Raw genomic sequence first — 25,301 nt, forward strand, 5'->3', positions numbered from 1 at the left:
TTAGATGAAGATTTTATTATAGATGATATTAAAAAAATAATAATTGAAATATATACAAATGAAACTAGTAATGAAATAAATGTTGAATTAATCATAAATAAGTTAACTAAATATTTTGATGATAGTAATTTTTTTGATAAATAAATGAGTGATAATAAGTGGATAATAACTGGATTATATAATGGCGCATTACTATCAGTTGGAACTGTTGGTTATTCAATGGTATTAAAAAAAGTATTCAAAATGGGAAGTGTTAATGTTGATAGATTTGATATAAATGATATCTTAAAATTAACATTAGCAGTTACTTTATCTAATTTAACTATTGATTATTTAGAAAAACAAAAATATATTCCTCCCATATAAATGCGTAATTATTTTACTAAATAAATTGCTTCTGCAGTTATAACTATTATAGGATCGGCAATTGTTAACACTAGCATTTACTGGTGGCGGTTATTTATTTAAACATATTGATAAAAATGGATCATTAACAGAACAAAAAAGACATAACTTAGCTTTAGAGAAATACAATAAAGCAGCAGAAGAATATAGAGAAAAAAGACAAAACTATATGGATTATATTAACAAAGAATTATATGATCAGAAGATTTCACATAGAGATTTTCAATGAGTTGATGATGCAATGAGTTTATATAACGCGGTAACCAATAAAGAAAAATTACATCTACATAAACGTACAATATCAGATTATTATACCCCAAGTAATGAACAGAAGAAATATGAAATAATATAAATTTTTGGTGGAACTGTTATTGTTATATTTGTTGCTTATAAGTTTACTAATTAGTAATTTTTTTTTGCTAAATAAATGGATGATAATATTGATATCATTCCTCATGATATAAATAAAACTAAATTAAAAACATATTTAGAAAAACAAATATTAGAATTTGAAAGTGACTTAAAGATAAAAAAGAAAAAATATTTAAAAAGTAAAATTATATATTATTTGATTATAAGTGGTTCGGTTACAATTAGTTCTGTAATAACATTTCTAGCAATATTCAGTCCATTAACACCTTTAGCTATATCAATTGGTGTATTAGGATTAAGTTCAAGTGTTTTAACTGGTATAAGTTCAAAATTAAATATAAAAAGTAATAAAGAAAAAATTAAAACTAATATAAAAGAAATTAATAAATTAAAAAATACACTAGATTATATAATAAGTTTAAATGGCCATATAACAGTTGAAGAACAAGATAAATTATTAAAAGAATTAGTTAATTATTAATTTTTTAGTTATATAAATGGCAGATAGTTTTCCAAAAGCTTTCCAATATAATAAATCAATTAAATATAATATTCCAGCAATAGATTTTAATAAAGATATTTCATATAGAAATGAAGTTTTAAATTCATTAATTGATTTATATATTTATGTTACTGAAAGTAATAATTTTCATGTAAAGATGGAAAATATATTTCATGTGTATACAATTAATTTAAAAAATTTAAATGAGGCAAAACAATGGTTATTAAAATCTAATATGAAGTATTGGCAGAACCAATTAAATTTTGCTGTTTATTGTGCAACAACAGGATGTGGAATTAGTTGGAATGATCATTTAAATAAACCAAGTTTACCATTGATGTTATCACTTTTTAGATTTCATACTTATTTTCAAATAAAATCAATATTAGATGAATTAGAATGTCCTTTACCAGGTTCAATATATTTTAAAGAATTGAATAATAATATTAATTTTTCTAAGTTTTATAAAATATGTAATGAATTTAATATTAATTCAAATAAAGATTTTAGAGCAAAAATTGGAACAATGGGTGGATTAGGAATATTATATACTAAAGAATTTGGAAAAATAATGACAACTTCAGATATAAGAACACTAAATTGGAATGAATTATCAAAATATTATAATAATATACAACAACAAAATAATAATGGTTGGGTTTATTTCATTTTAGAAAATAGTGAAGGTTTTACTAAAGCTGGAACACAAAGAATAAATCAATCAATTAGAACTTATTTGATACGTATTTTAGGTGCGCAAGTTGAAACAAGATCCCCAATAATTGGAAATGATAAAACTTCATTCGATGCGCAGAAACAGTTAAAAGTATTATTTGAAGATTCAATTCATAATGATAAAAATAGATCGATTCCGGAAAACATTGTAAGATATCAAAATTATTTAGATAAATCACATATTAGATTAAATTATTGTATAGGCCCTAATCTATTTATTATTTCTAATGATTTAGTATTAAAGATGGGAAATATAATTGGTTTTAATAATCTAATTAAAACTGCAACAATTAATAATTCATTTGGATTAAATGATATAAATAAAAAGATTACTACTGCACCAAAATTAATGGAAGGAGAAAAAAATAAAAAACACATTCAATCAACAGAAACTAAAATTAATAATATTAAATTAAATAATGATTCTAAAATAAAAGATTTCAATACTACAGCAAATATAGAAACTGATATTATTCAACATGAAATAATTAAACTAAATGATGATAATAAATCCCATGAAAATACTAAATTAGCTATAACTTGTATAGGAATTGTAATCGGAGGAATATTATATTTTAAATTTTAATTTTTTATTATGTAAATGGCAGAAGGTGGAGAAGATTTTCCAATGGGTCCTTTAGATGAACCTGGCATAACTGATGAACAACCACCTGATTTTAGTGAAACAAGTTTTAGTAATGATAATAAAACAGAATATAATACTAATTTACCAGAAGTTGTTCCTGGTTCTAAAGCCCCGTCAACAGATGAATATATTAGAGGAGCTAAATCGAGATATTGAAAATGAAGTTCCAGAAATAACAAAAAAAGAATTAAATTATAATGAAATTACTCATGAATTTAAACCAATGTTAAAAAGATCTGGTTTCAATATAACAAATAAAGGTATGGATTATTTAGTAGAAGGTTTAAAATATTCAAATGGTGATTATTATTGGCATTTGAAAGATGACTATTATTTTAAGATTTCTTCTAATAAAAGTCTCGATAAAATAATAACAAAATCAACTTTAATTAAATTAGATCAATCTAGAATTAAGAATAATAGAGATAATTAATGAAAATTTAAGACAAAAAAAAATTCCTAAAGAAACTGATAATTCCAAAACTAGTAAAGTTAAATCAACCGAAGTTCAAACTGAAAAACTTTTACCGAATGGATTAATTGATGCAACAGATCAAGAAATAGATGATTTAAATAATATATTTTCTGTTGAAGTAGTTAGAGAAATTAAAAGTATAAGACTTGCATCTGATAAAATTGCGCATGATAAAAGTATAAGAGATATTAAAATTAGTAATTTAGAAAAAGAATTAACTGATAAAGATAAAGAGATAGAACAACTAAAGTCTGATTTAGACCATCAAGCAATTGGTGAAATGGAATATAGGCAAAAAGAATTACGTTTAGAAAAAGAAATTGATAATTTAAAAGATAATTTAGAAGTACAGAAAGAAGAAATTAAATTATTATTAAAATCATTTGATTATAATATTAATAGATTAAAAGTTATTTAAAAAGTTACTCCTACTCCCTATAAACCAGATAAACCCCCGAATGATAATAATTCTATACAAGATAAAGTTAAAGATGGTTTAAAGAAATTAGCAAAATATTTATGGGAACTATCAAAGAAATCTGCTGCAGCATTGCCAGGTATTATTGCATCAATTGTTGATTTTATATTGAAATCTGCAGGAAACATTATTAACTTTGCTGCTGAACATATTATTTTATTTTTAATTACAGTTGTAAGTGCTATTATTTTTGGGTTAGTAAACATGATAAAAAATAAATAATTAATTTTTTTGTTAAATAAATGAGTGGGAGTTATATCAATCCTTCTAAGAATCATAGAATATCTAATGCTATTAAAGCAGAAAGATCACATCATATAATTACTCATAACCCTTCTAATATTAATACCGATGAAACTTTATATGTTAGAATTCCTAGATTAACACAAAATACTTTTTATGTTCCAAATAGTATTTATTTATCAGCCGATATAAAAGTAACCGGTAATAATAATAATTATGTTGTGGATAATGTTGGAAGATATTTGATTAAAAAATTAACAAGAAAGATTGGCCCAGAAACAGTTTTCTCATTAGATGATTATAATTTATTTATGCATTATAAAGATTTATGGTTATCTAACGAAAATAGAAATAATATGATATTTCAAGGCATCCAATCAGAAAACCAAAATAAATTAAGATCTGAAGCTAATAATGCAGTAGTAAATAATGCTACAGATAATTTGATAAAAAAGATTTATGGAAGCAAATATAAAATTCCATTAGACTTTGAATGGTTAAATAATAATGCACCTTTGTATAAATACGCAATTCAAGAAGATGTTATATTCGAAATAACATTTGCTCCTGTTAATGAAATTGTAATATCTAGCGTTAATAAAGATATGGGTTATAAATTATCGAATATATGTTTAGAATATGATACAGTAACTGATGAAAATATTTCAAGTATAATTCAAACTAAATACAATCAAGGATTTTCATTATTATATGATTATATTGATAAATTTAAAACTGTAACTATTAATGCAAATGATGAAATAATTAATGAGAATATTAACTTCCCAAGAAGATCTCTCAAAGGTATATTAATATTTTTTACAATTGCAACATATACTAATGGCGCAATAAATGTTGATAATTATTATAATCCTGAAATAACAAAAGTAGAAATAACTATCGAAGGAATAGCAAATAAAATATTTTGTCAAGAAATGAGAATGATAGATCAATGGCCAGAAATTAGAAAACATTTTATGAATGAAAAAGTAAAATCATCTGAAAATTGTAATATTAATCAAATTGATTATTATACCGGTAATACATATGCATCATGGTTAGATATTAGAACAACAGAGGATAATTAATTACATGGTTCTGGAAAAAAATTACAGAACACTAGAGATGGAATACAATTATTCATGACAAAGAAAAAAGGAAGCCTAAATTTTAAAATGCACATTTATATTATATCTGACGCGTAATTAAATATTGTAAATTCTCAATTAAATAGTGTTATGTATTAAAATATCAACTTTAATGAAAATTTATATAATAAATGGAAGGAGGTAAAGTATATAAACATATTCCATACATCGATACACATGAAAATAATGATGGTTTATATTATGTAATACCTTGTAATATAGCTTTGATATTTGATCCTATTTTCAAAATTTATAAAACTAAACTAATAGAAATCGATAATAATAAAAGTGGTGTTGTTGATAATTTAAGTAATGTAATTGATAATAATGTCATACCTTCTACATCTAATAATGTAATACCTACTACATCTAACAATGCAATACCTACTACATCTAATAATGATAAGATTGAACCTGATATCAAAACCAAAAAGACAAATAAAAAATATTGTGATGTATGTAAGAAATATGTATCATATAAAAATTGGGCATCACATAAGAAATCAAATAAACATATAGAAAAAGAAAAGAATATTAATGATAATAATATATCTGATAATAATATAATAGATAATATCAAAGGTAATGTTAATACAATTGAAACAAATGATACCATAGATAATATAACAGATAATGTTGATACAATTGAAACTAATGATAATGAAACAATTGATGATTCTAAAAAACGTTGTAACATTTGTAATTTAGATATTTCTAAAAGTAATTTTTCTAAACATAAAAAATCTCAAGCGCATATCGAAAATGAAAGGAAGTTAGAAGAACATGAAAAGAAATTAGAAGAAAAAGAAAGAAATAAAACGTGTCAATATTGTAATAAAAAAATTGAACCTGTTGATGAAAATACTCATTATAAATCAAAATTACATCTAATTAATGTTTATAAAATGGTGAGTATGATACCATTGTTAAATAACCCAAATAAATATATCAAATATTTTAATCCTAAAACTAACCAATATTATGTATTCTATAAGTTGTTATTTGATAAATTATCAGCTTATGCAGAAGATAATCCTAAACAAATATATAAATTATTATATTTTAGGAAAATAGATTTAAGTTATCTAATAAAACATTTTGGATATCAATTTGATTTTGATAATGATGATTTTGATGAATACTTAGAAAAATTAAGAGAAAAAGCTAATATACCTACTAATTATCATTCAAAGATGGCTCAATTAAAATTAATAAATCTACCTAAGACTTTTGATGAATTAGATATAAACAGAGATGATTTTATAAATGTATTAGAAACAAAATTAGAATAATTATTATAAATTTAAATTATAAAAATGAATAAATTATATGTTTTCTCTTAATAGAAATAAAAATACATTATATTATAACTATTTCTATACTTAGAAACAAAATTAGAATAATTATTATAAAACTAATTTATATATCTATGTACTAGACGTACGTAAGAATCTTGGTAAGAATCCAAGAAATCTTACTTTCTTACTCGTACGTCTAGTACATAGATATATAAATTAGTTTTATAATAATTATTCTAATTTTGTTTCTAAGTATAGAAATAGTTATAATATAATCTATTTTTATTTTTATTCAGAGAATACATATAATTTATTCATTTTTATAATTTAAATTTATAATAATTATAATAAAACTGATTTATATATCTATGTACTAGACGTACGTAAGAATCTAAGAATTCTTACTTTCTTACTTTCTTAGCAAGAATCTTGGGTTCTTACGTACGTCTAGTATATAGAAATATAAATTAGTTTCTATAATATTCCAAATTAGGATTTTATTTCATAAATTTATATTCATAGGGAAATTGTAGTCTTAGCAATAATTTTGAACCTTTATTATTCTTTAATTTATTCATATATTCATCATGTAATTCAGTAGGTATAATTTGATTTTCTTCCAATGATTGTTGCATAGATTTTCTATCTTTATTGTGGAATAAAACTAAAAATCTTATATTCTCCCTAAAGTCTTTAACAATTGAATTATATTTTTGATTTAAAACCCATGTTGTTATCCCGAAATGTCTCCCAGAGAAAGCTAAATAACATGACTCACTTTCTCTCACTTTTGAATCATGTAAATTAGCGCAATCATCTACAATGAATAATGTATTTGATCCTTTATAAGTATCAATTGCTACTTTTATACAATTATCTAAATTTTCTTTTACTGTTTTAGGATCTAATATAATAAACTTTTTTATTTTAACTATATCCCTATTATATGTTTTATTCATTTCATAAGTAGGACAGAATAATATTATGTTATCAAAATGATTCTTATAAATAGTTTCTAACAAATCTAATATGAAATGTGTTTTACCACAATTGGTTACCCCAGTAACTAACATATTATGCGGTTCAAATATAAATAAATCTTTATTCATTCTTTCTTTTAATTTTACTAGATAAAATCCATTCATTAAATTTATCATCATATCCTTTATATTTCACCTAAGAATACTTTTTTCCTTTAAGAGTTTTTGTTTTCAATACTTATTCTATTTTGTATTCTATTTCATCTGGGTTTGGTACAAGTGATAATTCTTGTTCATAGAAATAACCTAATATTTCTTCATCTTTTAGATCTTCTAATTTATAAACAAATGGTTTAGTTAATATTATCTTTTTAATCTTGAATATTTCTTCTGTAAAATTTGGGGTATAACCTTTATAAAAGGTTTTTCTATGTGTAACAAACACATCATATAAATTATTCCAAACTATTTCTGAATTATCTTCTTTTCTAGCTTGTATAGGTTTCATATTTATAGAACTATGTTTAGAATTATTATAACCTTTCACTAAATCATCTAACACATCGATATATTTGTATGTTTCATTAGCAGTAAAATATTTCCACATTCTAGTTTTCAATGTTTTATTAAATCTTTCTATAATAGATGCTTTTTTATCTGAGTGTGTTGAAAAATAGTCTACATCGTTATCAGATAATAGTTTTTTGAAATGTTTGTTATAGAATTCCTTACCTTCATCAAATTGTATCTTATCTGGAATAGCTTCTTTAAATATAGATTTAAAAGCATTTGTTACTTCTATACCAGTTTTATTTTTGATTGGAATTGACCATGCGTATCTACTGAATATGTCTATAACATTCAGTATCCAGAAATATCCTTTGTTGTATTCTTCTAAGTTCTTCATGTCAATTAAATCAGCTTGCCATTGTTGATCGATATATGAAACCATAACTTTTCTTGTTAAATAAGTTTTATCCATTTTCTTGTGGATTTGATATGTTGGTTGATTTTGTAACCATGATTTTAATTCACCATATTTTATGTTACCATTTTCTTTATCAGATTTAATTTTATTCCATAATTCTGAAACGCTAGAATATGATACTTCACTTTCTGGGTTATAATATAAATCTCTTAAATATTGTTCTTTTTTCATCTTATTTTAATCCATTAATAATAATTTAGATTTAGTTTCAATGACTTTATGATTTGACTTATTTTCTGGTATGATAGGTTAATCATCATTGGAATCATCTTTATCATCAGATTTGAATTTTGATTTATATATTACACCAGAGAATATAATAATTGTGATTAACCCAATTGTAATATATAAGTAATTATTTCTTCCACTATTAGAAGAATCAGATGGATTATTATTTGAATCAATATCAGATAATTTCTGTGATTCATTTATATCAGTTAATTTCTTTTTCTTAGCTTTTTTTAATTCTGCAGCTCTTTTACCTAATTCTCTTGCCCATTTAATTTGTTTCTCGGATCTAGGCTTTTTCTTAACGCCATCACTCATTTATTTTAATTAATTTTTGTTCTGATTCGTTTTCTGTTTCGCCGTTTGGTTGTAGTACATCTGTTTCGTTCTTACCTGATTTATATTCCATAGGCTTGATGTTCGAAAATGTTATGACACCAGTAGAAATTAATGTCATAACCGATCCTAATCGAAATGAAGCATAACCAACCCATTTTTGTAATTCAGTCATAACTAAGTAGTCATTTTTCAAATCACTATATAATTTATTTTCATCATCAATTGGTATTAACCGAATACATAACTTAGAATAACATTTGACAATACCATCATTTATTCTAGCTAATCTAGCTTCTTCATAAATCTTAAAATATTTTATTACTTTATCTGGTTTCATAGCATCTAATTCTTGAAAAGTAATAGTCTTAGTTAAAAATTGTTTACACTTTCCGCCAGCAATCAATAGTTCAAGATGGTGTTTACAATATAAGTAGTATTCATAATCTATATTGTTATTAACTTGAATAGAATTAGAAACAACTGGATCCTTATTATCACTTATGCCCAAATCATCTAATGTTTTTTTCAATATCGGCGTTATTCTTACTCGATTTCTTTGACATTTATATTAGAGAAATTTAATAAGAAAAATATTATAAGTATTATAAAATGATACTAGTATCTCTTTAGGTTAATACTAAATTGACTAGGTTAGTTAAAGTTCAAGAATTTCTATTCAAATCTATTCAAAATCTATTCAATCTAATGTCAATTAGAATTACCAAAAGAAAATATTAAAAATATAATAGAATTCACTAGCAGTTGAAGTTATTTATTTATAAATAACTTCTTTTTTATTATATTTTATTTAAATTAGGATTTAATATCTCACTACTATTGTCTATCTATTAGGAGCAGTAATTATAACTGTCCAGATAAGTCATTTCGGATTCTCGATAATAAATCCTAAAACTGAAAATAAATTCAAATAAACGACTGGTGGAAATACTATTTCATAAACACATATATTTTATTCTACAATCATTATCGATTTCCACATTCCAAGCCGCTCGGCAGCCGAGCGGTAAGGTATGCGTGGAATGCAGGAATCAATAAAGTATAATACAACATCTGTCACTGTGTGTGACATTAACAACAGCTGAATGACGCAATTGAAGTTCCGACAAACGTAATGCATTGAAAGCCTATACAGTATGGCTAAACTGCTACAGTCTCGTGAGTTGAAATATCCATAATTTCTGATTCCACATCCATCCATCTTCACTTTCTTGATTCAATGGTCTTCATTTTAATATCTAAAAGATAAATATCTAGCGTAGAATAAAACTAACTTGAAGTTGTAGTTGTAAAATATTAATTACAACACTTAAACATGGCCATTTGTGGCGCATCTTACCTGGGTAAGTTTTACATGTTTAACATTTCCCAACGCCTTAATAACAACAAAATAAGTACTCACATTTATAACTGTAAACTCCTAAAATTGTGTTTATAGAGAGAATATCCTATGCGTTCCTATGCTTATTTGCTGCGCGCTTATAACTGCCAGTTATTCACTAGCTAAACACTGTCTGATCAACATATGTTCCTTTGTGATGTAATTGATTAATCCTTTTCAACTGAAAGAGCACATTCGATCAATATTCAAATGAGGTGCGCCGCATTCAACTGAATATAACGTGCGACAGATGTTTTTGTAAACAACCTAATACAATTACATATAGGCGGTTTGACATAGATCGAGAGTAACCGGTTTTTTAAGCGTTTAAGCTTCAACGTATTTTTCATTATGTGTTGAGTTCCATAATTCAACAAATGTCTTTGCTTTATCCAGTTGATCTAAATATAATTTCATATCTAGTTTATTAGATTTAATTATGTTTTCCTTCTTTTCTAAAGGTCTTAAATTTCTCCAGTACCAGATTAGCTTCTTATTATAATCATCACTCATGTCAAATTTAGAAATCGGCAACACGTGATCAATATGAAAGTATTCACCATAATTATCTATATTCATTTTATCATCGAATTGATATATTATCCATGATTTTAAGAATTCATCTGAACAACCCAATAAATTAGATAGTGTTTCTGAATGTGTTTCTTTGTTGAATAATTGTGTTAATCTAGATCTTAAACATTGTTTCAATCTAAAATTAAGATCTGTTTTATATCTTTCTCTCATATATTCTGTCATATAATCATTGTAAGCTTCTCTATTATCTTCTCGATATTGTTTGGCATATAGTTTAATACAAGTTGAACAGCAATATTGAAAACCATCTTTGCTAATCTTACGCTTACTAAATTCTGTTAAAGCTAATTTATCTAATTCACATTTAGAACACTTCTTATAGTATATATTTATAACACAAGCGTTACTTATAATATTGATAGTTTGTGGTTGTTCTGATTCAATTTTAATATCAATTTTTTTTACTAAATTGATTTCCATATTACCCCTGTGAAGCTTGCTCCCGGCTACTGGTTCAGCTCCCGATTCAAAAACATTTTGAATCGGGAGCCGAATCGGGAACCGGGAGCCGGCTACTGGTTCAGCTCCCGATTCAAAAACATTTTGAATCGGGAGCCGAATCGGGAACCGGGAACAGGCTACTGGTTCGGCTCCCGATTCAAAATGTGAAGCTGGCTACTTATTCGCTAGGTGGCGCTGGTATACAATATGCCTTAGTCCAGACATTTTACGTAACTATGTCTACTCTGCTGATAAAGTCGACCTCGACCTTGACAACAAATCGCCAGGTGATGGCGCGAGCCAATCCAGACGTCTAAACACGATTGCGTATGCGACCGCGAAAGCGGTCAGCTGTAGCTTTACGTCAGGAGTTTATTAAGTTGCGTCTATTAATATCTTGGTTTAAGAACGTGCGTATTGCTCGGTCTTTTTTCTCGTCACCGAATCGATCTTTATATGTTATTCGCCTCTTTAACCATTTAATCAATTAACCATCGATTGTTCCCGAGCCCTTAACAACAGAGAAAGTTTCTAACGAAAGTTATCGAATCCCCTCATCAAGAAGTAAATATCTGCAAGCCCATGAAATTGAAAGATATAAAATAAACAGATGCTTTCTGCCCGCCTATCTATCAAATTCCATAGAAAAGAACATTTTTTCATCCCTAAACCGAAAATGGCTGGAATTGAGAGCGCACAAAATACGTATATATATATAAAAGCTTCAGTTACACACATGTTTTAATACTATTCGATCAGATTGCTCTCAATACTTTTAATACGAATACGAATATTCATTACACTCCAATCACTTCTATGGTATATGGAGGAGGAAAAACAGCATTCATTTAGGAGGTAAATGAAAACGTATCTTAAAACATAACAAACATTATTTACGGAACATACTATTTACATATTACCCGATGGATTCATATACATCTAAAGGTGTCCCCCCTTTCGAGTTTAGAACATTTATATTCCGTGGTATTATACCGGTACCTTCTGAAACATGGCCATGGCCGCGACTGCACATCAATACCCGGCATTGCGATTTTCCGTGTTACACTTATATATAAAATATGTACAACGTAAGGTAAACGGAGATCGGGAAAACACAAACAATGAACGCTTATGAAAAATTATGTGACCCAAGCCTCAATAACCCTCATCCCCCTAAATCTCTACATATTTCCACTGCCCTCTGGAATGATGAGATAAAAGAATAGAAATCGACATCAGTAGCACCAAAGCTAACCGTACCATTTTTGCTCACTACTTGAAATAAACTATGCGCAAAGCCAGAGAAAAATTTGCGATTTAGAGAAAGATAAATACAATGCAACACTCATCATCGATTCGATACAGCAGTTGCAGGCCTATTTGAATACTTGTAGTAAAGCGCGGTCGATTGATGCGCGCGGGCAGTATCTTATCTTCAAGCACGAAACTATCGTATTGTTTCCAATAATTAATTGTTACATGTTTACACTCTTTGCGTAAAAGTAACGACACATCTGAATTTCTTCCGGAAAGCAAAGTAAAATTAGGTGACAATTGGAACTATTTAATTTCGCGCATTGAAACATACATACGCTTTAAGCGGCGTGATCAGTACGCACAATAGGGAGCATTTATTGATTGCTAGAAAAGCGATTAAGCGACTCAACTTTCGTGTTGTATTGTTATAATCAACTGGGTTTTTGGCAGCACAGATTTCATTTTAGCAACGGACTTTTTGCGCGTTGCCAATTTTACAAAAACTAAAAATTCAAACGATTGAATTTATGTGTTAATACCCGTTTATTTTACGTCTTAATCAGTTGGATGGCAGGCACAGAGTGTTATGATAATTAGTTACAGTATACACAGAATAGAATCGAATATTATACTACTTGATTACTTATACTTCATCAGATCGTAACTGAGATTGTCCTAAAATGACTTTTCTTTAACTACATGCTTAATACAAAGGCATATTTCTACAAACAAATAATCATTAGCTGTCATTTTAGATTAAATACCTAATCTATAAAAATTGACTCTCAGTACCTAAGATTTGGATGAACCAATCGCTAGAAGTTTTGGTCACTAATTTCTTGATGGGAGTGTCTTAATCAACTGGGTTTTTGGCAGCACAGATTTGATCACTCTGTGCCTGCTATCCAACTGATTAAGAGCTCGGTACAGCCAAATTCCAGAGAGGATCGTTCCTCGAAGTCGTCGATCTTGTTACCCTGCCGTTGTTTTGTGCTACCGAGCGGGGATTCATTTGCGAGAGGTTTCGGAAATCGTTAAAGGGTTCTCACCATTTTAGCAACGGACTTTTTGCGCGTTGCCAATTTTACAAAAACTGAAAATTCAAACGATTGAATTTATGTGTTAATACCCGTTTATTTTACGTCTTAATCAGTTGGATGGCAGGCACAGAGTGTTATGATAATTAGTTACAGTATACACAGAATAGAATCGAATATTATACTACTTGATTACTTATACTTCATCAGATCGTAACTGAGATCGTCCTAAAATGACTTTTCTTTAACTACATACTTAATACAAAGGCCTATTTCTACATACAAATAATCATTAGCTGTCATTTTAGATTAAATACCTAATCTATAAAAATTGACTCTCAGTACCTAATTTACGTAATACGTAAAGGTCTCATATCTCAGCTAAGCCTAGGTACACATTTATGCCAAAACATATGTAAAGATTTAACTATGAAAAATTGAGGTTACTCACCTGAAAATTCAAACGATTGAATTAATGTGTTAATACCAGTTTATTTTACGTCTTAATCAGTTGGATAGCAGGCACAGAGTGATCAAATCTGTGCTGCCAAAAACCCAGTTGATTAAGACACTCCCATCAAGAAATTAGTGACCAAAACTTCTAGCGATTGGTTCATCCAAATCTTAGTGACATATTAAGACACTAATTACCTGATGAGAGCTAAACTAGTTGCGAGGGCAGGTGAGTTGAGAGTTGTTTATATTGCTATTACATCACTTATTCAAAATTAGTGCCAGTTCGCTGGGCAGACAAAATACTCACTAAACAAGACAGCCTACTTGAGCTGCCAAAACGGTATCCGGGTAAAAGTGACAAAGACTAAGGGTTAGATCCATTAATGGACATAGGAAAAATCTACAAATATGTTTTCTTAGCTACAAATGACCTGACAAAATATTGATTACAATATTTAAACATAAAAACACAATCCGCAGTTCCAGATAAAAATACTCCTTGCTAAACTATCATATACGATGGCACCAACAATACTTAAAAATCATTAATTAAAAAAATCTTAAATACCCCTTTTAAATGAGTAGAAACTGAGTAAACAGTAAGCTTTCAACAGAGATGACGTCAGGAACACGTACCTGCACACATCTAGATACAGTGAGCACCTGCTCAAACTGCCGATTTATAAGACGTGTATTTCAGGAAATGACTGAAATGATAATCAGTAGCATATTATAACTTGTGAACATATTACTTCATAGAAAAAGTATGACATGATATTCTATTAATTGTACATGTGCCCTTTAAGCAAGTAGAATCAACATCGCGGATTGAATCCTTCATTGTAAAGGAGACATGCTGAAACTTCACTATCATTAAGTTCCAAACTTTGATTTTGTTTTCATTCCAGAAATTATATAACTATGCCTTTAAAATTCCAATAAATCGACCCTCTAAACCTTCGACCTTCATTATATATGACTCATCAACGATATTCGAGATATATCAAAAATTTAGAAATTATGTACTTTTACAAAGGAATTCCGTTGGTAGTAATAAGGCTAAACAAAAATGATACCTTGTTTCTCCGCAGCGGCCAAAAAGGCGACTATGTATATGTAGGTGATTCAGACGGTGGGCGGACGTCTCGTTCGAACGCCTGTTTATTTGACGATGTCACAATTTTGATCTTGTTGATCGCAGTTTCACCAGGGTCGGGTTTCGGGTTTCACGAACGGGAATTTAAGCTCCCCCTAATTCCGGTGTGCATAATTAGCGACGGTGCTGGTCATTTTATTAATGATAGTTATTTCATCGTATAGGAATAATGCAATAATTAATTTGGAATTAACTTCGGAAATAATTACAATCAATTCACTTTTCCCTAATTAGTGTTTGTGAAAGAGATTTAATCATCGAATTCACTAACTAGAATAAAGCACTTTCAATTCGAATTATCACCTAAACCGGGCCCAGGGCATTAACCCATTTGGCTGTGGGAAAAACTACATATCACAAGTCACGCGTACAATCTATCTCGTAGCTTCATACACTCATATCGGAATGATGACGTAGTAGCAGCAGCTGGCAGTCTTTAAAAGGAAAGAAATTTCCTAGTATTTCGCTTATTTCACAAAACCTTCAATGAATGAGAGAAGATATTATGAGTTGCTGAGTCAAAGTGCAGGTCAACGCTCCGGGCAACGCTCGCGGTCAGCACACCTGGTTGCGCGATGTGTTTAGACGTCTCGATTGGCCTCGTCTCGACTGGTGGTCAAGGTTGCGGCTAGCACTTGAGAGCAGACACCATAGTTACGCAATCATAACATTTACCTGTCCGCAATAGAGACGAATCGAATAAGTAGCTAACCGATTACCGATTCGGCTACCGATTCGGCTCCCGATTGAAAATGATTTCCAAATATGTTGACAATATTTCAATACACATTTCAATAGCCAACTTCATATCGCTGACAAAAGTAAACCTATCAACTAACCCGAATTAAGCATTTTCCATTAGAATTATCACCTAAACCGGGCCCAGGGCAGAAGAACTAGCAACATATAACTAATCATGCAGTACATCTTTCTCGTATCAGACCGATGATGCTCACATCGGAGTATTCTCCACTATTACATTCCCCAGAATTGACGTCATCCGCGTGTCTGTAGGCAGACAAAATGAAATTAGGTCACCGGCATCTCTGTAGTCAACGAGCAACAGCTGACCCTCACATCGCGCAAATGTTTGTTTTCATCATCGCGCGCAGTGACGTCACGCGGAAAGTCCAAACTTAATGGTAGAAAGGTCTACCTAAACTTTATCGTATCGGCACGAAATCTATTCGTAAACACAGATCAGACCATCCTCTTTCAATCCATACCACTCAACGCGTAATCGAAGCCACACGAACGGAGATTACGCGCAACAAAGTTAATACGCTATGGCTTAGCCGCTTATAGTATAGAATATAGTTGCATAGTAACTGTATATATTGAAGTCACACGCGTGTTGTTAATTCAGACGTCTCGATTAGCCTGGTGGCCGAGGTCAGGTTGCACTCATTTCAGCAGACATAGTTACGTAATTATGTTTACCTGCTGTGCGCAATAGAGTCGAATCGAATAAGTAGCCAGCTTCACATTTTGAATCGGGAGCCGAACCAGTAGCCGGCTACCGGTTCCCGGTTCCCGGTTCGGCTCCCGATTCAAAATGGTTTTGAACCGGGAACCGGGAACCAGTAGCCGGTTCCCGGTTCCCGATTCGGCTCCCGATTCAAAATGATTTTGAATCGGGAGGAAATCGTGTGACACGCGTGGTGTTAATTCAGACGTCTCGATTAGCCTGGTGGCCGAGGTCAAGGTTGCACTCATTTCAGCAGACATAGTTACGTAATTATGTTTACCTGCTGTCCGCAATAGAGTCGAATCGAATAAGAAGCCAGCTTCACATTTTGCAATTGAGACGTCTAAACAACCATCTTATATCTGCGCCAATGTTAGTGGTCTCACTGTTTTACCATGCAACCGTGGTAACTATTGGATTAGAATTTTGTGTGCGCTCTCATTTCAAGCTATTTTCGGTTTAGGGATGAGAAAAAATGTTCTTTTATGTTTTCTATGGAATTTGATAGATAGGAAAATATCAAGTTTAATAGAATATTGAAGTGATTGTTTTTTCATCTTTGACAATGGATTTACCCTGCATGAAGGGTGATTTATACGGCGGGCAGAAAGCGTCTGTTTATTTTATATCTTACAATTTCATGGGCTTGCAGATATTGTTTTCTTGGGGATTCGATAACTTTCGTTAGAAACTTTCTCTCTTGTTAACCCTTTCAGTGCTGACTAATCAATACCCTATAGCTCGGGAACAATCGATGGTTTATTGATTAAATGATTAAAGAGGCGAATAACATATGAAGAAGTCGATTCGGTGACGCGAAAAACGACCGAGCAATACGCACGTCCTTAAACCAAGTTATGTTATTAATAGACGCAGCTTACTGACGTATAGCTACATACAGCTGACCGCTCTGGCGGTCGCATACGCAATCGTGTTTAGACGTCTGGATTGGCTCGCGCCATCACCTGGCGATTTGTTGTCAAGGTCGAGGTCGAGTTTGTTTATCAGTAGAGTAGACATAGTTACGTAAAATGTCTGGACTACGGCATAGTGTATACCAGCGCCACCTGGCGAATAAGTAGCCAGCTTCACATTTTGAATCGGGAGCTGAACCTGTAGCCGGCTCCCGGTTCCCGGTTCCCGATTCGGCTCCCGATTCAACAGCATTTTGAATCAGGAGTCGAATAAGGAACCGGGAACCGGGAGCAAGCTTCACAGGGGTTTCCATATATGGAGTTATGATATTTCGATTTAAGATGGTGTGATTTATTGCTTTGAGTATAATATTTTCTACAATTACATAAAACGCTTTCATTAGGATTATATTTAGACGTAACAATTTCATTATCTAAGTTACATTGAGTTCCAACATCTTTAAATGATTTTTCATTATCTAATTCACATTGAATACCAATATTTGATGAATTTTCATTATAGATAATTGGTTTATCATCAAAATTTAAATAATATAATTGTCTTTTTTCAATTCTTAAGTTAATCAAATTATTGTAACCTCTAGAAAGTATTAAATCATAATTTCTTTCATTGAAAGGAGTTTCAAGAATATTTATAATTTTTTTCATCTAAAGTTCCTTTATGATTTAAAACTGTATTAAATATGTTAGGATTTTTGATTCCATTATCTATCAGTTCAATAATTAAATATGCTTCATTTGATAATATTTGATTGATTATAGAAATATTATCAATTTTATATTGTCTTCCATACACTAAATTTGTTGCTGAGATATAATTTTTAATGTTAAATAATGAAAATAAGTTATCATTATTCATATTTCTAATATGGCTTTTAGATTTTAAATGTTCATTATAATATCTTTTATCACTGAATGATTGATTACATGTATCACATTTGTATGTTTCTTTTTCATTCTTTAATTCATCTAATTTAGTTTCTAATATATCATCTTTATATTCTAGTTTCAATTTATTCTCTAAATGTGTTTTAGTTTTATTGTGTCTTGATTTTTGGGATTTATCTATATTGATATTACATGTTGGACAGTAGTACTTATTTGCTTCCATTTTAATATCAAATTTTTTTTAAAATTGATTTTAGAAGTTATTCATTTATATTTTATTCATATATATGAATATTTTAAGAGTAATAGGGGTTTAGTTGTTTCATATCAAAGGTTGAAGGGGCGAGTGAGTAAAAAATAAAAAATAAATTCGAGTGTGCGAGAATTTATTTTTTATGAGCTCGACCCTTCGACCTTTGGTATGAAACAACTAAACCCCTATTACTAACGTGACTTGGGAAGAAGAACAAATTTTCCGCTGTTGGACGGCTTAAATAATTTTCTAAACTAACTCCAGAATCTGGAATAGTATTCGCCAAATTTTGGCCAACATTAGCAAAGAAAGAGTATAATTCATTGGCAATATAAGAACCACTAACAGCAGAACCATTCAAATAAAAACATCTGGTAACTTTGAGTTCCTAGAAGATTTTCCAATAACCCAGTTGAGGACATTCCAAGTACCTTTCATGTTACCTTTGAAAAAATGCAATTTACGTGCAGAATAATTTTTTGCAACCGCAATCTGCTAACCGTAGTAATTTATATAAGATGGGCTAATAGTCTATATAACGTGTTTTTATTTCAGGGTCTGAATTACGCAAAGTTTTTCTATACAAACTGTTCTTATATTTGATGGAATTAAAAGCCATGGTTTCGACCATTTACTTTGATGTTGACCGTTGTTGGATGAGCGGGAAACATTCATTATAAAGACTAGTAAATTTGGATAGAAATAATGAGTATGACAATGGGGTACCCGCAGTGCTACTGAAGCAATCGAGGATTCCACGTATGGCAGGCGAGGATCCGCCAGGTGTCGCTAGTAGATAGTTGGTCGTCCACGTTCGATTTCGTCTACATTTCAATTAAACCTAAATTAACTTTTCTCTTAAATGAATGAATCATTTTTGGAAACTTTACCGATATCCGATTAGAAGAATGAAAGTATTGTATATTGGTAGGTGCTGTGATAGTATATGGATTGAGGAGTTCAAAAATCCAGTTCAAATGTAATTGAAAATGAACTAATTTTGACAACGAACGACCTACTGCTTGTCGCGCCATCAGGTGGGATAGCTGGTTTCGCGGGTACCCCATTGAGGACCCATATTATCATAAATACTAGACCAGTCCACGGCTAATAAACATCTATAAAATCTGTGTACATTATGATCACCCATATTTCTAGTTGGGGGTTGCGAACTATTATACACTATATACTACACAGTGAATAATGTCACTACAAAGAATACCAGATTTAAACTGATTATATATAACATTACTAAAAATGTTATCTATAATGGTGGAAGAAGACTTGGTTATCCTTTTTGGTTTATCAATCAAAGGGATGACAAGGCTACCATATTATCAAGAAATACTTCTGTTGGTTTATGGTTATCCGCTTTTAGTAAATCAATATTAAAGTCTCCAAGAATATAACAGATCTTGTATCCAGCATTGAGCTTATTCAACAAAGAATATAAATCATCATTAAAAGAACTAATATTAGGTCCTGGCGGACGATATATTACACCAATAATTTTATTTTTGCCTTGCCACCATCAATTTCAATAAAAAGAGACTCAAAACTATTGTAAGCAGTTATATCCAGACGTACTTCAAAGTCATGACTTTCCTTGATATATAATGCTACTTCACCGCCATTTCCGTGGTCACGGTTTTTAAAGACGCTTTTATATGTGGGGAAATTATATAATTGATCATTGTTGACAGTTGACCAGGTCTCAGTGAGACCTATTATTGAAAACTTACACTTCAAAACATCTAAGTAATCAGTGAACGTATCAAAATTTCTATTACAACTTCTTATGTTGAAAGAGCAAATAGAAAAGTTATCTTTATAAGGAGAAAAATTATTAACATCAAAATATTCACATGAGTTCATTATTACGAGTGATTACAAGAAGACACAAAGATGGCAAAATGGCGATCGCGGACACCGCCGGAAGGTTATAGAATAGCATCATTATCAATGAATACATATTTTTGTTTATCACATAGTTTATTGCTGTATGCATTAACCATACTAAACCATTCTAAACATGGTAAAGAAATGAGAAATAACCTGAATGATGTAATTAATAATTCATTTGGATTAAATGATATAAATAGAAAAATTATCACTGCACCAAAACTAATGGAAGGTGAAAAAATTTAAAAAAAATATACAACCAACAGAAACTAAAACGAAGAATATTAAATTAAATAATGATTCTTGTGGGGCTTAGAACCTTCTTAGCTAAGAAATAAACTAAAAATCCACGGTATTTAGTTCAAGGTCGTCATATGCGTTTATTACAGCGGAAACGATTAACTACAAAATACAAAAAAAGGGAATATAAGGACACTTAGTATTTAAGATATTAAAACAAAGTAAAAGATGAAAATGAAGTAAGTGAAACCTACCGACAGTGAAGCCACAGCGACAAAAATAATAAAACTATGCGCCCAAAGCGCCCGAAAGACAATCCCCGCGAACACGCCAAAAAATATCTCCACCGACCTTGGGGAGACGGACCGCAGGCCGGACCAGCGTAAACTAAAACGAGCAGCCGGCTGGGGGCATACATTACACCGACCCCCGAAATTGCCCAACCAATTTCTCAAAATTAACTTTCATAATAAAATGAACTTATCTTATGCCTAGCTTCACTGAAGGCAAGATCACGATACCATCAAAAGATACACTATTTTTATCCATCATCAAATACTTAAAAAAAATTTAACTAAACTAGAAAATTACAACTTCTTAATAACAAAATTAAGACGTTTAAGCCACTTGAAATGTCAAGAGCATGCTACACTCAACACCAATACATGCTATAGTCCCCTTTTACATTAAATACAAAAGTAAAATGCAAAAATCAAATTCTGACTCAAGCATAAGACAAAAACAAGATCAGTAAATTTATCTATTAAATTACTTAAATGACAGATTAAACTCGAGAAATATAAGTATTACAAGTTTTTAGCATTACTCGGCTTCTAATAATAAAACCAACTTGTGAATCGGACGTACAAGTTCGTTATTGAATGTTTTAACCTTTACAGATCTGACAAGCCCTATGGAGTCAGGATAGGTTTCAATGACTCTTCCCATGGCCCAACTATGTCTTGAGCCACTATCGGCCAATAAAACTACATCATTAATCTGGACATTACGTTTAGGTGACTGCCATTTCTGGCGCTCCTGTAAAAGAGGAAAGTACTCAGCTAACCACCTGCGCCAGAACTGGTCGGTCAGATACTGGACACTACGCCAGCGTTTATGCACATACAAATCATTTTTTACAAATAGACCTGGAATATCACAACTAATACATCTACCTAGTAAAAGGTGATTGGGAGTTAGTGGGGGATTATCAGTCACGTCACCTGACTGTCTCGTAAGAGGCCTATTGTTCAAAATACAATCAACTTCACACATAAGAGTAACCAGAGATTCATCAGTTAAACGACCCGGGTGCTCTTTGAGCAGCCCATATAAAACTTTCCTAACATCTCGTATAAGCCTTTCCCAGATCCCCCCAAAATGTGAACCTGTAGGTGGGTTAAACTCCCACTTTACTCCTAATTTCTCTAATACATAACTGATTTTATCCGAATCAAGCCTTTTCAATGACAATTCTAATTCTGACTTAGTACCTACTAAATTTGTACCATTATCTGAACGAAGGGAGCGTACCGGCCCCCGTCTAGCTATAAACCGTCGGTACGCATCTATACACGAGTCGTCTCTAAGGATTGAGCAATTTCTAAATGTACGGCACGCGAAGTCATACAGGTAAAGATTACGCCATAACGTTTTACTTCGAATCTTTTGTGCTTAATTACGAATGGTCCGAAATAGTCAACACCTGTACATGAGAATGGTGGTTCTCGGATAGCTAGTCTTTCTGACGGTAGATCGGCCATTTTTTGTTGACAAAGTCTACCCTGGTATTTTCGGCACGGAACACACTTTCCAAGGATAGATTTCACAAGACCTGGTCCACCCTGAATCCAGTAATTCTCACGCAGTTTGCTTAAAACAGCTTGTTTTCCCAGGTGGCCCATATCGGCATGGGTTTCACGTATCAACAGTCTCGATAAATGTGACAATTTCGGCAAGATAATGGGATGACGAGCTTCAAACGGAACACTGGCTCGACTAGTACGTCCGCCTACACGCAGAATACCCGATTCGTCTATAAATGTGTCGAATTTATGCAGCGGACTACACCGTTTTACACGCTTCTTTTCATCCTTCTTTAAGGATTCGAATTCGTCACTATAGTATTTTCTTTGTTGACATCGGATTAGAACTTCCGTAGCTATTTCTAGCGATTTGACTGATGGTCTTTTGACCTTAAGTTTGATCAAGGCCGCTTCAACGATCTGCTTAGGTTGAGCATCTAATCTACGTCACATTTCTGCCTTAGATTTCAAATATGATTTCACGGAAATAAACCAACCAACCGCGCGCCTGAGTTGATGCCAGTTAGAATAATGATTTATCACTCTATCTAGACCTGATTCTTCCGTAACACTGGTGACACCGCAATGTTTCACCTCTGAGTCGCACTCAGTGCCGATGATTTCACAGTCTATAGGCCAATTTTCTTCGGATTCGTAGAGAAACGATGGGCCATTAAACCATCTATTCTCTCGTTGTTCATCTATAATAGTAAACCCACGTGAGGCATCATCTGCCGGATTGAGTTCAGTATTTACGTAGCGCCAATTACTTATATCGGAACCTTCTCGTATCGCTGACACTCGATTTGCAACAAACGTACGATATCTCGCGGTTTCATTTCTCAGATACCCTAAAACTACTTTACTATCGGTCCAGTAAATCAAATCATCCACTTTAATATCTAACTCTCTGATGATCGCTAGACTCAGCTTAACTGCAGTAAGGGCGGCGGTCAATTCGAGACGTGGGATCGTAGTGACCTTAAGCGGAGCCACGCGAGACTTTCCGAGCACAAGCATACACGATACATTTCCCTGTGAGTCTGTGGTCCGCATGTAAGTGGCGACACCATAACCCGATTCGCTTGCGTCAGCAAAACAGTGTAACTGACACTGTTCCACCTCTCCAAAGTTACACGGATTGTAACAACGACGTATTCTTAATTTATTTACACGCTGAATACTCTGTAGCCACGTAGCCCAGATTTCACGCTCTGATTGTAGTAGTTCGTCATCCCAGCCAGCATTTCTGCGACACAATTCCTGTAGAAGAATTTTAGCAGGCAGTATTGATCCGCAGCAAGATTCCGTAGTAACTAAAAAATGTTTGTAATGATGGTTTTTGTTTGCGTTGGTGGTTTCTTTATGGGTATCAGACAGCAAACGATGTGTGCAAGTTGTTGTTTGATGCTTTGATCTACCAGCGCTGACAATAAATCAGCCAGGGGTAAAAATAATTCTTCCTCGGTTCTTGTGCGTCGATATCTGGCAAACATTCAGAATTATTTTTAAAAACTTAAGGATAGACGGAACTGTAATTGGTTGGGTCGGAACGATGAGGTGCTTTGATAGTGTGGTTTGTGCAGGGATCTCGCTGTTACTTCTTGATACTCCCGACTACTTTCTATAAAAGGAAGAACCGGAAGTATAGGAAGACATGGTTGTTTTGCTTTATCCTGTAGTATTATAGAGTTAGTAAAATTATAAATGAAAATTGGTATAATAAGTATAGAATGATTTTAGATTTGATAATTAATTACATTGTATTTCTGAATCAAAAGTTTACTATTGTTGATTGGAAAAAGAAACGATGAGTTTGTTCCATAATCTAGGTGAAAACTAAGTTTTGAAAATATATCTAAATTAAGTATCCTGGATGTTAATTAAGGACAAGACCTTTATAATCGCTTAAGTTTTATGGAAGTTTAATTGTGGCAAATATCAATACTAGCTCTCTAAGGTTTCTGTTGGTGTACATGTCTGTTGGTAACTCGTAGAGAATAGCTGGTCTCTCAACGATGATGAGTAGGGAGTGAGTAAATCAAAGCGCGTTATGACAGGAGGGTTGGAAAGAAAAGTTACTTTGGCAAATCAGTTTCTCAAATAATTTTAGATTAGCAAATCATTAAGGCTAATTCTACATGTCCAAAACCGTCATGACAGCTAGGTTGCTGCTCCTTGCCAAAAGTCGAACGGGAGAGTCGGCATTCTAGGAATGTCGATCTTTTCTATAAAAAAGGCCCGCAGTCTTGAGAAAGCAGACTTACCAGGGACGCTCGTTAAAGATACTTGAGGTTTGGGTGGAAATACCAGAATTAAGACGGGTTACCAACAGTAGTGTACAATAGGAATTTGGAGTTAGGAATTGGACTGTGTACTATCTGGAGTTATTACTATCATCAAGGTAAATAAAATCTATATTATTATTATATTCAATCAGAATTTCGGCATTTTAGTTTAATTATTTGGGTTTGTGCACGGACACGTTCTCTCGCCAGGGACCGATCTTTACGTTTTTATATTCAACGATTAAGGAGAGGATTGTGACCGGTGTATCATTGGTGCCGAAACCCGGGATATCAATAATCTTCGGTTTACGATAAACTTTTTACATTAATTGTTTAGTTTTG

General features: G+C 31.4%; 1 protein-coding gene across 1 annotated transcript; it reads right to left on the bottom strand.

Annotated features, from left to right (window-relative positions):
• Positions 1 to 21,688: 21,688 nt before the first annotated feature.
• On the bottom strand, positions 21,689 to 24,167 carry LOC141904317 (uncharacterized). Its single transcript, XM_074792898.1, has 4 exons — positions 24,093 to 24,167; positions 23,226 to 23,934; positions 22,497 to 23,108; positions 21,689 to 22,014 (listed from the first exon to the last, which is right to left on the bottom strand). Exons 1-4 carry the CDS (start codon positions 24,165 to 24,167, stop codon positions 21,689 to 21,691), a joined length of 1,722 nt encoding a protein of 573 aa, XP_074648999.1.
• Between the last annotated feature and the right edge of the window lie 1,134 nt (positions 24,168 to 25,301).

The sequence above is a fragment of the Tubulanus polymorphus genome, chromosome 4 (assembly GCF_964204645.1).
Source record: "Tubulanus polymorphus chromosome 4, tnTubPoly1.2, whole genome shotgun sequence".
NCBI lineage: Eukaryota > Metazoa > Nemertea > Palaeonemertea > Tubulaniformes > Tubulanidae > Tubulanus > Tubulanus polymorphus.